The sequence below is a fragment of the Amphibalanus amphitrite genome, unplaced genomic scaffold (assembly GCF_019059575.1).
Source record: "Amphibalanus amphitrite isolate SeventyFive unplaced genomic scaffold, NRLGWU_Aamphi_draft 000010F_arrow, whole genome shotgun sequence".
Taxonomy (NCBI): domain Eukaryota; kingdom Metazoa; phylum Arthropoda; class Thecostraca; order Balanomorpha; family Balanidae; genus Amphibalanus; species Amphibalanus amphitrite.
In genome coordinates, this window is record NW_024881506.1 from 808,404 (window position 1) to 821,795 (window position 13,392).

At 53.6% G+C, this 13,392-nt stretch overlaps 1 protein-coding gene across 1 annotated transcript; it reads left to right on the forward strand.

Moving 5' to 3' along the window:
• Positions 1 to 1,005: 1,005 nt before the first annotated feature.
• LOC122381194 lies at positions 1,006 to 3,197 on the forward strand. The gene is made up of 2 exons (XM_043365088.1): positions 1,006 to 1,158; positions 1,928 to 3,197. The coding sequence occupies exons 1-2, from the start codon at positions 1,015 to 1,017 to the stop codon at positions 2,285 to 2,287; spliced, it is 504 nt and encodes a 167-aa protein (XP_043221023.1). The 5' UTR covers positions 1,006 to 1,014; the 3' UTR covers positions 2,288 to 3,197.
• The last annotated feature ends 10,195 nt before the right edge of the window (positions 3,198 to 13,392 follow it).

Here is a 13,392-nt window from a genome sequence, read left to right on the forward strand (position 1 = left end):
TACGTCTCAACGCAGGGCCTCGTCTAAGGAATTTTCACTGGGGGGAGGGGGGAGGGGGCAGAGGCAAGGAGCCAAACCTAGGATACTCCCAAACCCTGTTTTCTCACCGGACTTAGGCCACTTGTTTTTCGTCACAGCCCTGAGACCATGATTTGTTTAACAAAAACTAAACAAAAAAGGTAATCGTAGTCATATTGTGCATGTAGGGGGAAGGGGTCGGATGCCCCCCCCCATGGTTTTCCGCGAATAACTCGCGCAAAAAGCGTCCGAAATCGACGAAACTTTCAGTACCCTCGGGTTGATCAATTTTACACCCACTCTAAAAAAAATATCATGACCCTTACCCAAATGACCTGTGACCTATTTCTCGAGACAATGTTTGGCCGGAATCGCGATTCAGCGCATGTCAGCTCACATTATCCGCGTATGTCCAGTCTTTTTGTGATTGTAAACGTCCAAGCACGTGAAATGATGTTCTTCCCATGCCATTACAGTGCATTACAGTCCCATGCATCCCATGTACATGTTGAATACAGTCCCAAATCACAGACAGTTTGTTGCGAGCGCGATGGTGACTGTTAAACATACTTATCCGTGTTGGGCGTTTGATTGACTGAGTGTATGTGTGTGTGTGTGGGGGGGGGGGCAAACACGAGTTGGGTCACTGGCCAGTGGCCAATTGCCAACTGAAAATTTACTACTTGGCACTCTCAGCTCTGAATATCACATAACTCTGGCTTTTCCCGTAGCCATGAACCATCTAAAGAAGAAATAACTTAATGTTTCTCGTTAAATCCATGTAAGACTCTCAACAAAAACGTATTGCAGAGAAGGTAATTTGGTGAGAAGTTCACGTTCTGACTGGAAGGGCGGTAAATGTTATCCAGTGGGAGGTGTTAATGTTATCCACTATCCTATCCCTGTCTCAACGTCTTTGTTTGTTTGTTGGGAGTTAAGGACGCGCCACGTCTCAACGTCTCTTTTTATGGTCTGTTTCAGACCAACGAAAAGCGGATGGAGGGTCACCTGCAAGCCACCGTTGAGGACCTGGCAGAGATGCAGGGGCACAGCCCTCAAGTACGGCAAAAGGTCTACCGCGCTATGGCAGCCACAGCGCGAAAGGCAAGGACCCAACTTGAGGTCCGACGCGCGATGGAAGTGAGTATTGCGCCTAATAAATATTTGACCTCGCCGGCCGAGGGGTAGGGGGGGTTGGGTTTCTCCCCAGTATATTTTTTCGCTTTAACTCCGAACACGCTGGCGATAGAGAGCCTGAAACATAACTTACCAGACCTTTGGTTCAAGCCGGATCTTTTGACACCAATCGAAATTGGGTCAGGTCAGGTTACTGACCTAAGACGTCATAAATGAACCTCTGCACGGTCTCAAGATTATCGCAAAAAGTGGGGTCTCAAGGGGTTTGATGTCCATAGTTAACACTCAAACGCCATGACATCAGTAAGCATGACACAGTGAACCTAATTCACATTTTCAAGTTGACCTTTCAACTTGACGGTATTCAAACACCCCCCCTCCCCCCAGCAGGGTGTGGAAATCCAGGGTGGGGCGCGGCTTAACCAGGGACATGATCGCCCATCGCCCGATACGAGCTTTCTAGTGCTACGCCTCGAGCTCAGGTTCGCATGGAAGGGAGATAGCTCATAGCCTTCAATGCTAACTGGGCCGTCATCCAATGCTTAAATTACAGCGTGCGGCAGGGAAAAGGCGAAGCGAAAAAAGATTTATCTGGGAATTATCAATTGCTTCCAAAATACCAAAAAAAAAAACATGGTGCCACTGTGCCAACAAACTTTTGGGACACCCTATTACTAACAGTTATCGATGTTTGGGACACCCTATTACTAACAGTTATCGATGGTTACGGTGCCTTCAAAATGTATGCCCATTCATACTTTATTTCTTCCAGGCCGATGTGGGGCGAGAGGAGGGATCGGATGACGATGACGCCCCGGACACCATCAACCCCACGCGACGCCAGCTGGTCAACATCCCCGTACACGTCAACGTCCCGAACGCGGCGCCAGCTGAGGACGACGGCCGGCCGACACCACGGCCACCACGGCCGACAAAGAAGAGATCTTGGTGGAGGGCCGACGAACTGGCGGTGGTCGCCGACTTCGCGGCGAACCCCTCCAAGAGGTTCCGCGACATCGAGGAGCTGGCGGCTGCCCTCCCTGGACGCTCATCAGGAGCAGCCTGGCTCAAAGTGAGCGAACTGAGGCACAAAATGGGGAGTGGGAGTGAAAAAAAGAGCGAGTGGGAGTGAGCGCAAGCCGCGCCGGCGGTGCGCGGGCGTCGTGACCTCTTAGTTTCTGTGGGCCGCGCCGGCGACGCGAGCTGTTCATTCTTGTGTTTGTAGTAGAGTGTGTGGTGGCGATTTGGTGTCGCAAAGCTCGGCGAGCCGGGCGTCAGCGGTAGTTTTGTGCGCATATCTTGTGTTTGTCGGCGGTAGTTTTGAACCGCGGGCCCGTAGAGCTGTCGGGCAGGCGGGACAGTGAGCGACGAACGGACGGTCTGAACGGCGCAGCACGGACGCTGGAATCAGGGACGTGTGGTCTTAGAGCGTAACGGTGGAGGTGTGAGTGCGTCCCCCGCACCGGGGCGGTTCCAGCGCCACTCCGTGCTTGGCGTCGCAAGGCTCAGCGAGCCGGCCGCAGTGCACTCCTAGAGCTGCTTACGAGCCGCAGGGAGCATAGCCCGGGCCACATGCCACAAGGACCTAGGCTTTTCGACGGCGGTTCATTTTTTGGATGCTGTTCGAGTCTTGAAGGTTGACAGGGTGTATTACCACAGACACTGGGTTACGGCAACGTCACATTCCACTCGGTGAGCACTCGACGGCCGCTGGCCGGAGACTGCCCGCCCGGCCCGGCCCTGCCCAGACCGGGGCGGGGCGGCCGCTCACGCCCTATTGGCTGCGCCGGCTGCAACGGGCAGCAGCCGGCACAACCCGCACATGCCCCCCAGTCGCGCAATATTCGGAGTAGGTTGCGTGACACTAACGTCTATATTACATGGCCTCAATGAGGCGCTGCGGGCGGCGTTGGCGCCGTCGCGATCGGCGAAGCGCCGGCTGCGGCGCCGCGGGTTCGGCGGGCTCGGCTGTTGTGATTGGTGGCCGCACAGCTGACGTCGTCTGCTGCGGCCACCAATAATACGTCGTCTGTATGAAATATACGTTAGCAGTGTTAAAAAAAATGGGAAAATGAAGTTTGTTTAGAGACTTGCTTTATAAAAAAAAAAATGAACTGTCGAACAGGCTAACTATCTATACCAGAACTTGATCACGCTTTTGGCAAAGATAAATGAGCTGTGGCGGTGGCCCGGCCACAGATAAATGAGCTAGAGCCAAGCCAAAAATGATATGTAAGCGCAACTTATGAATTGAAGCCTTACGGCACCTACTTATGATCTCATAGTGATGACGTCACACTCAAGCCAATCAGCCTTGAGAAGATAGACTCGTCGTATTGCGTCAGATAAGCTGATTGGTTGAAGCAGAGCTGATTAGAGCTGACCAAAGATTCTAGACGGATGGCTGTATTACAGGATGATGTCGCACTCATGGGGAGTGAAGGACTCATTCCTGACATATTGTCAGACCCATACCTACGTAGAGGCCAAATTGGCCGAGAGGAAGGATAAACTGGAGATTCCTCGGATACGGGCTATCTCATCTTTTCAAATCCCTAGACCTTTTTTCCCCGTAGACCTTTTCCTTCATCTTTGACCTGAGATCACTCTGTAAATATGTTGCCTTCGCAAGGTCAGCTAGCTTGTACGGCCTTATATCGTTTTCAAGCAATTCTAAAAACTCCGCAAAACATTTACATTCAGCATCAATCTGAATCTGAATCCTTTTTTTTTTACATACAAGAATTTTGTGGTTGCGACTTAGTAGTAGGTAGGTATATGTACATTTTTACCTTTTCGTCCAAGAAAAAACCTTTCCGTAAGCATATTCGACGGCTGGAATTAATTTCGTGAGGGGCGGAGCATCCCCAGACCGCAACAGCTGACGCCGTCCGATTTGCTTACAATCGGCCTGAAATTAATTTCCAACCGTCCAATATGCTTACAAAATAGCGAAAAAGTTACCGACACTTTTGCGGCATTTAAGAGCAAAAATACACTCTTAGGTTAATCAAATAGGTCATTTTTGTAATCTATGAAATTGAACATTTCTGATGCAGATAGATATCCAATTATCATCCATGTTCTTCGGAATTCAACAAAAATCAAGTTCTTAGTGTTCGAGTCACAAAATCGTCGGGTATGCTGACGCGTGACCTTGAACCGTCCAATATGCGCATTAAATCAACCTAACCTAACCTAACCTAACCTAACCTAACCTAACCTACTGATGTTTGCCTACCGGGGATAAGGAAAAGGTTTCTCGCAGGAATAGATTGCAGGCAAGAGTAAATCAAATATTTTTAGGTTAAGTGGTTATGTATCTGGCTTCAGGCCTTCGGCCTGAAGCCAGATACATGCCTGAAGCCAGATACATAACCACTTAACCTAAAAATATTTGATTTACTCTTGCCTGTAATCTCTCCTAAGGCATTGCCTTCGGCACTGCGCTGCTTCGCCGCGAGAGATATTATGACGTCATTATTCACAGTTGAATAGCAACTGTTCTTCCCCTTTGTTGTTTTGCTATTTAATTTCTTTTTTTTAATAAATATTTTTTACATATTTCTTTTTTATTTTCATTATATATTGAATGTTTTTATTCCCCCCCCCCAACCCAAAAACCCCGGTTCCCAACATTTCCCCTTTGTTGTCTTGCTCTTAAATTTGATATTTTTTAAATAAATATCTTTCACATATTTCTTATTTATTTTTATTATAAATTCAATGTTTTTATTTCTCGACAGTAAATATTTTTCATCAATGGCAACGCTGGACAACGATACGTTGCGGGAGTATGGAGTGTGGAAGCCATCAGAAGCCATGTGGTAGCGGTTTGCGATAACTGTAAGTATTTCATAGCTGCATTGATACTTGGTTCCAGAATGAATAACTATCAGATATGAAATCAGGTCAAAATGCATCGTATAGTGTGCTTTTCATAATCGGTCCGCCACTCGGACCTTATATATACTAATACCAGAAAAAGGTTCAGTGAATTTTATCAAAGGACACCTGAAGACATCTTTCGATTTAACTTGTACACATTCCCGACATCTGGGCGGTTTTCGGCTCCAACTGGACGTTCCAGCAGGATGGTGCTCCGCAGGGTATATTGAGTGAAGGGTAGGGCGAACTTTGGTAGGAATTTCTAGTATAACTTCTAGAAAACCTACCATATGTGGTCGGGACTAGCAAAGCATTAGCTCAAACTAGAATATGGTAGCGCTTATGGTTGGCAGTCATGACGCGCACGTGACATTCATTTCTTAAATTTCTTAAATAACAGGTTTTAGGGGCCGATTAGTGGGCAGATACATTCAATTAGCTATTAATAATTGATTCAGGGGGGTGACACGGCTATTCGCGCAATGTATTCAGTTATGGGCCGCGCGGGGCCTCGGGATGACGCGGCTGGAGGCAACTGCTCAGCGCGCTAGGATACTTCTGGCGGGGCCGAGCGCTGAACGGTGTGCAATGAATGGGTTATGGGCGGGCAGACAGAGATGAGGTATTGAATTTTAATTAACATCAGCAATCGGGTGGGGAAGGAGAACGTTTCTAATCGAGCTTGGGCCGGGAAAGCCGAAAATGTCACGATCGGCTCAAAGCTGCGTCAGGGCCGAGTGCCGTACCATGTGTAGTATATTTAGGCGGGCAGACAAAGATGAGTTATTGGATTTGAATTCACCTTACCATCGGTTTCTGGTGGGGTTTGAAGACGTTTTTAGTTAAGCTCGGGGTGTGGCAACCCACTGGCGGATCCAGGGGAAGGCATTTGGGGCAAATGTCTTCCCCCACAACCGGGGCAGCGCCCGAAATCGCTTTTCGAGAATTAAAGAAAACTTCACAGCTTTTCTTAGGAAATGTTGGTTATTCACAGTACGCAAGCAGTACGGAAGGAATCGAAATCCGAATTTTTAAATTAATTCGAAGAAACCTTTTTGGGGTAAGCCTCCGCAGTGTCCAAGACCGCTTCCTGGATCCGCCAGTTATGAATAAGTCACGGTCGATACCGAGCTTCGGCGGGACCAGGCGCTGCATTACGTTGTACCTAAAAGGAAGAAGTGGACAGACACCTAACCCCACATCCTACTGCTATACCCGTGCTTCTGTGGGTGAAGCACTGAAGCATCACGGAATCCCACAGCAGGCGCGGATACAAGGGGGGGGGGGCCATGGGGGCCATGGCCCCCCCCTTGGCCGATTTTTTTCAAAAGTAAAATAAAAAGTTAAAAAGTTAAAAAGCTGAAAAGGGGGCCTCCTGAAAATAGAGTGGCCGAAATCCGATGAGTTTTTTTTTTTAACCTACCCACTTAGTTATTTCTTAGAAGACTAGCTGAGAAGACTTCTTTGTTAGAAGATTGGTAAAGCTTTTCATAACTTGGAGGTCTCTTATACTCACAGAGATGACCACTTTTACAGGGCCTCCTAACCTGCACAGAGGGCCTCCAAGCCTGCACAGATGTTGAGATGTTGCCTGAACAGCTAGATAAGCTCAATAGACGCAGTTTTTTTTTGGGGGGGGCAACAAGTGGGAAGATGGGGCCTCCAACAGGTGGGATTATGGGGGGGGGGGCCTCCTGGTTTCTAATGGCCCCTCCCTTGGAGATTTTCTGGATCCGCCCCTGTCCCACAGGAGATGCGAGTCGACGAGGTGGCCGCTTTGGCCGCCGCGTACTGCAGCTCCCTGGAGTTGCCTGGGACCGATGGTAAAACAACAGCTCCGGCGGTGCCCCTATGGGCCGTAGTAATTAGTGAATTCCCGTAATGCAGAGATCATATCCTCAATAATCGCCATTAAGATTTTATATTCCTAAGCAATATGACAGACCAATTATGCTTACCTACGTTCAGGCATTACCTCTGATGGTTATACGCCCATGAGTACCTACACCATGTGTTCGGACGGGGTGATCTTTCTACAATGTGCGCACCATCCATGGGCCTAGGATGCATCGAGGTTTAAAAGAATGCAGTCCGTAGATCAATCAACATAACAATGGTGGTATGCAACCACATTAAAATATCTCCCCCGCTCCCGCCGCGTTCCAACGCCCCTCCGTTATGCATTCGCCCTATGTGTCCGCCGAGCCGGCTTGCCTCCAATGACGTCATCGGCCGGCCGGTGGCGTTCAAGGTCAAACGGCTGGTGTCCTTACCTGGAGTTCTATAGCCTTGAATTGATTATGCAAACATACAAGAATCATCATCAATCAATTCTAGCCAAAATCACGCGGCGCCCCCAGGATTCGAACCCACGACCCTAGGATCCGTAGCCCGATACCCTACCGACTGCGCTACCGAGGACCGCGCGCCGACGATCGGAGAGGCGGATCGAGGGTGCTGGCGTGCAGAGAAATCTTTACCCTGTACGCCGTAGAAGATCGGCTGGGTTTCGTGAAAAATGGTAGAGGAATTGTCGAAAGAAAATTCATCGATCTATCATTTGAGACTAAGAACCATTGATTCCTTCTAATGTTGACCGAGATATCGCTCGCCGAAAACAGGCCATTTAACATGTAAACCCTATGGGCTGGTAGGAAACGTACGCCGTGGAGCAGCAGTGCTACCAACTAACTTCGGCGGGGGCCGGGTGCTCCGTGCCACACGGCCCTATATACGACCTTGATACGGCCCACTCAGTGGTCGAGTTTCTGGAACAGGCCTGCCCGGCCTTGTCGAGCCAGATGCCTGCCCTGCCCACTGAAGTGTCCTTACCTCAACCCTTTGGACTTCTTCGTGTGGAGCGAACGGGAGCGGATGGTGTACAGAGGTTAGAGGAGATTCTCGGCTCCGCCGCCGCCGAGAAAAGACTGCTCGTGTGTGCTCGTGACCTGCCGGACTCGGTAGGCGACTACCGGCGGTCACATGACATCGAACGGCGGTCAAGGTCAGCCGCCTGCGACGCGGTCGCGGGCGGCCTCGGTGCGGGCGGCGGAGACTGAGGAGCTGAAGGACTCCATCGGGAAGCGGTTGTGGCCCGACTCATGCAGTCCGGCCTGGTGGTGCCGACGGCCATGACTCCGGCGGCGGCGGCGGCGGGCGCGGCGGCGGCGTCGGAGGCGGCTACGGAGGCGGTACCGGACGCAGTCGCCGTGAAGGTCGAGTACGACGAGGAGGAGGAGGTCGGCGTCCCGCCTCCGTCGCGGCGTCGGCTCTGGCTGGAGGAGCTGAGAGCTCAGCTCAACGCGTCTCCTCATCTCGGCGTGCGGGAGCGGGAGGAGGCCAGGAGCCTGCTCATTATTGGAGACACGGCCGGCCCGCCCCCTGAGCACCGTTCCTGGTACTGGGGGCGGGTCCGGCTTTTTCTGATCGTTGCGCATCACGGCTGGGCGGCGGCGGTGCGTGACTCACGCGGCTCTGAGATGGAGAGGCTCGGCATCCGTCTGAGCCCCGCCGCCGCCCTGCCGCCCCCCTTGGCGCGCCCGGTCGCCCCGCCGGCCTCCGGGGGGCGGGGGCGGCCCTCTCGCCCGTCCGGACTGCGCGCCCCGTCCGGGGGGGCGGCGTCGGCGGCCGCACCGCGGCGCAAGAATTAGGGCGGTGCTGCGGGCGGCGTTCGGGGCGACGGTTCCGGTGCCCCTTTCCGGCCCCTCGCCGCCTGCGACATCTCCGGAGCCGATCTCGGCCGGGGACGGCGCCCCGGCAGCCCTGCCGGGGCAGAGTACTGTAGCTGATGGCGATCCCGAGGACATCTGTCGGCGACTCCTTCAACTGTTGGTGACTGAGGACGGCGGCGCGCCGGTGTCGCCGTGGGCGGCGTCGGCGCCGGCTGGCGGCGCGGCGCTGCCGGTGGCCGGCGACGGACGGTGGGGGGCGGTGCCGGAGGATCTGCTGCCGGTTGGCGGCTCGCCGCTCGGTTTCGTCGGCTCGCGTCGGCTGCCGGTGGGCGGCGGCTCACGGGTGCGGCCTCCGCTTCGAGTGAGAGTGGACCCTGACGTTTTTTCAGCGCACCCTCGCGTGCGTAGCGTTCTCAGCCGGGGCCTGAAGGTACGCGTGCCGGCTACGGTGCCGGCTGTGTGGCGGCCGACGCAGGTGTCGCCATTAAAGGAAAAGGGCCACCTTCGTGAAATATGAAGATATCGTTGTTTTCATTTACGTCAATAACATTTTAACGATTGTTCTTGCCGGGTATCGTAAAAGGGACCAGTTACTTTAAATGACTGTATTCGAAATTCGTAAAACTATTAGCCAAGTGTCGATACAAATTCACCTCGTTTTCACATCATCCATCATTCACCCAGACTGTTCTACATTTTTCATAATTTTCCATCATTGTTGGATTTCATGTGAAATCTGCACGGATCCTCCTCATAAGGATAATTGATTGGCACTTTCAGAAATAACACCCTCCCCCCGCCAACGGAGCGGACCAGGCGCACACCAGCTCATGACCCGAGTGCCTCCTCCAGCAGGCAGAGCCGCCGGGCGGGGCGGTGCACTTCTCCTCCACGGACCAGTACGCGCGCCGACCGGACGCGGCCATCAGGCCCAGGAACTGTCTCGGTCACGCGTCCCAGGGGCCACTGGCCGCGCGGGCTGCCGTTCTCCACGATGAGGACGAGATCCCCCACTGCCAGGCTGCGACTTTCCGATCTCCACTTCGGTCGGCATGCCAGTCCTGGTAGATACTCTCGAAGCCATCTCCGCCAGAACTGGTCTGTTAGCGCCTGGCTCTGCCGCCAAACTCGTGTAGAGCAGCTCTCTTCGTCTCGGAACAATCCTGGAGGCAGACGCCTGACCGGACGCCCCAACAGCAGATGATTGGGCGTCAGTGCCTCCAAACTGTTCGGGTCTGTCGACACGTGCGTGAGTGGGCGGCTGTTGACGACTGCTTCCACTTCAGTCAGAACAGTGTGCAGTACTTCCTCGGAGACAAGCAGCCGCCCGAGGACAGCTCTCAGCGCGCGTTTGACAGTCTCCACCATCCGTTCCCAGGCTCCGCCCATATCACAGGCAGCCGGTGGGTTAAAATGCCACCGGATATCGCGTTGAGTGAGCTCATCGCTGATAGTGTGCTGGTTCCATTGTCGCAGCAGCTGGCGTAGCTCTTTCTCTCCAGCCCGCAGACACGATCCGTTGTCACAGAAGACGTCTGATGGCGGTCCACGTCGTGCGATATACCTGCGGAAGGCCATCAGGAAGCTGTCGGTACTCAGGGAGGATGTCAGCTCCAGATGGACCCCGCGCGTGGAGAGGCACGTGACCAGCATACACCACTTCTTCTCGATTCGTCCTCCATGCACCTTGATCTTTAGAGGACCGAAGAAGTCGAGCCCAATTGAACTGAAGGCGTACTTCGTGTCGAAACGTGCGGTCGGCAAGTCGGCCATGCGGGGCTGACACGGCTTAGCTCGGCGTCGTCGGCAAAGAGGGCAGTCAGCCACTACCTTCTTGACTTCTTGCCGGGCGCGCGGCACCCAGTAGGCCTGACGGAGCTCATTTAGGACATGTTCGGTTCCCGCGTGCATCAGTCGTCGATGAACTGCGTCGATGATGAGCCTCGAGATGCAGCTACTTCTCGGGAGGATCACAGGGTGGCGGGTCTCTTCTGGCACAGGAGCATTAGATAGCCGTCCGCCGACTCGTAACAGCCCCTCTGAGTCTAGCATTGGAGTCAGCTGCAGAAGACTGCTTGACGAAGGGAGCTCCTTACCTTCGTTCAGTGCCTCAATCTCTTGGGCGAATGCCTGCCGTTGGGCACATCGCACCGCCATGTTTTCTGCTTCATGTAGCTCCTCGGCAGATAGTGGCTCCCGCTCGAGGGCGTTTGGCTGTGCGACCTGAGACTTCAGCACTCTCAACATGTTCCTCGTGAATCGCAGAATCCAGGCGACAGTTCTTTGGTAGCGGACCCATTTAGAGAACCGTTGTGGGTCAGGCAGGGTAAGGGTGGCCAGCCGGGTGCTGTGTTGTGTGACCATCACGGTCTTAAGCTCTGGATCCTCATCTTTCAGTGACAGCTGCTGGTCTGGTGGCCAGGCATCTTCTGACTGCCACAAGAAGTCGGGTCCCCTTATCCATCGGCTGTCTCTCTTCAGGTCGGAGGCTTTCGATCCCCGCGAACAGTCGTCTGCTGGGTTGAGCTCGGTCGGCACATGACGCCACTGTCTGGGCTCAGACACGTCACGGATCTCGGCCACACGATTAGCAACGAACGTGTGGAAGCGCCTGCTGTTGTTCTCGATGTAGCTAAGGACGACTTTGCTGTCGCTCCAAAAGACCGTGTCACTTTGATTCAAGTTCAGCTCCTGAGCTACTTGGGCCGCCAAGCGCACAGCCAGCACCGCCGCCTGCATCTCTAGACGGACGATCGTCAACCTTTTTAGCGGCGCCACCCTACATCGGCTCATAATCAAGGAGCAGTGGATGGCACCGTCTGCATATTCGTGCCTGAGGTAAGCGACTGCCCCAAAGGCTCGCTCAGAGGCGTCACAGAAGACGTGTAACGTCTTCGTGACTGTTTTCTTGGTGTGTTGCTGATACGCGTAGCATCTTGGGACTCGAATCTTCTCTATTGACTGCAACTCTGAGATCCAAGCTGCCACTTCGCTGCACTCCTCGTCAGAGAGAGGGCTGTCCCAGGTGTGTTCAGTCGACCAGAGTGTCTGCAGTATCATCTTCCCCAGGACCAGAAAAGGGCTCGCCAGCCCCAGCGGGTCAAAAATACCAGCGATAACCCGTAGGATCTCGCGCTTTGTAGTTGGTGTTGTCGGCCCGACATTCGTGACTGACGGAGCACTGGGACTCAGCTCATCTAGCTCTGCATCCCACTGCACACCCAGGACCTTCTGTGTCGGTAGTGACGCGTTTAGATCTACGGCACCAGCCGCTCTGTCTTCCATCGAGATCCTCGCAAGCACCTCCCTGGAGTTGCTGTTCCATTTGCAGAGTCTGAAGCCTCCCCTGGAGAGCAGCGCTGTCACCTCTGCCGCCGTCTCTTGTGCTGTATCGCTGTCTGCTTCAGAGGTGGCCAAATCGTCCATATAGAAGTCTCTTTCGACAATTTCCCGTGCTCTGCGTCCAGCTACAGTGTCATCACTCTTCTCCTGGGCTGTTCGGCGTAGTACGTAGCTGGCTGATGCTGGAGAGCTCCGAGCGCCGAATATTACCCTGTCCATTTGGTATATATCTGGCGGACGGGTGCTATCCAGATCGCGCCAGAGATAGCGGAGTGAGGCCTGGTCCTCAACTCTCACAGCCACCTGCATGAACATCTTCTCTATGTCGGCGCAGAGACCAACGGACCCTAGACGGAAACGTAGCAGCACCCCTGGGAGTGATCTTAGGAGGTCCGGTCCAGACAGCAGATGCCCGTTAAGAGAGCTACCTCCATAGCTGCTCGCTGCGTCGAAGACCACGCGGAATTTGCCTGGCTTGCTGGCGACTGCGTGATGGGGCAAATACCAGGTGCGGTCATGTTGTACCAGCAGTTCCTCATCATCAAGCTTCCGCGCGTATCCTTTCTTCACATTTTCCTCCATACTCTGTTGGTACGCTGTCGCCTTCTCAGGAGCTCGGCGCAGAGCCCTCTCTGTGTTTTCCAGCCGGCGCATGGCCATGGGGTAGTTGTCAGGCAGCTTGACATTTTCATCACACCACAGCAGCCCTGTTTCATAGCGATCGCCGCGCCACGTGGTAGTCCTTGCCATGATGTCTTCAGCTCGCCGGTCTTCCTGAGATGTCGGCTCTTTCATGTTGTACGCAGTACCAAATGCCTCCGTTGACCACCAGTCCTTCAGCATAGTCACCAGCTCGTCATCAGCTGAGCGGTGCTTGGAAATGTGCATCACCTCTCGCTGGCCATGGGTCACCAGCTGAGCCACATTTCCGGTCAGACACCAGCCGAAGTGGGTTCGTACTGCCACTGGTTGTCCTGGCTTGCCGACTCTGACCTCCTGCTGCAGCATGGCCTCCAGAACATTGGCCCCCAGCAGCAGTTCAACGGCCTTTCCATTGTTGTCTGGAATCACTATATCATCCAGATGCTTCCAGGCCTTCCTTTGCCTCCAGTCCACGCTTTGAGGACGCACATTCAGTCGGGCGACGGAGAACACCTCTTGTACTGTGACCGTCTTGGCGTTACTTCCTGGGGACAAGGAGGACACTTGCAGACTCGTTCTGATCGCGAGTCTGTTATCTCCGCTTCCTTCAACATTGGCCAGTTGTAGCTCCCTCCTGTCTCCGTCAATCCCCAGTTCCTTTAGCACGTGCTCCTCGCACAGACTCGTATCGGCA

Excerpts from the sequence above, each read along its gene's own strand:
- LOC122381194 (XM_043365088.1), top strand. The coding sequence starts at position 1,015 with ATGGAGGGTCACCTGCAAGCCACCGTTGAGGACCTGGCAGAGATGCAG. Across the intron at positions 1,159-1,927 it reads AGGTCCGACGCGCGATGGAA|GCCGATGTGGGGCGAGAGGA; the intron begins GTGAGTATTGCG and ends TATTTCTTCCAG.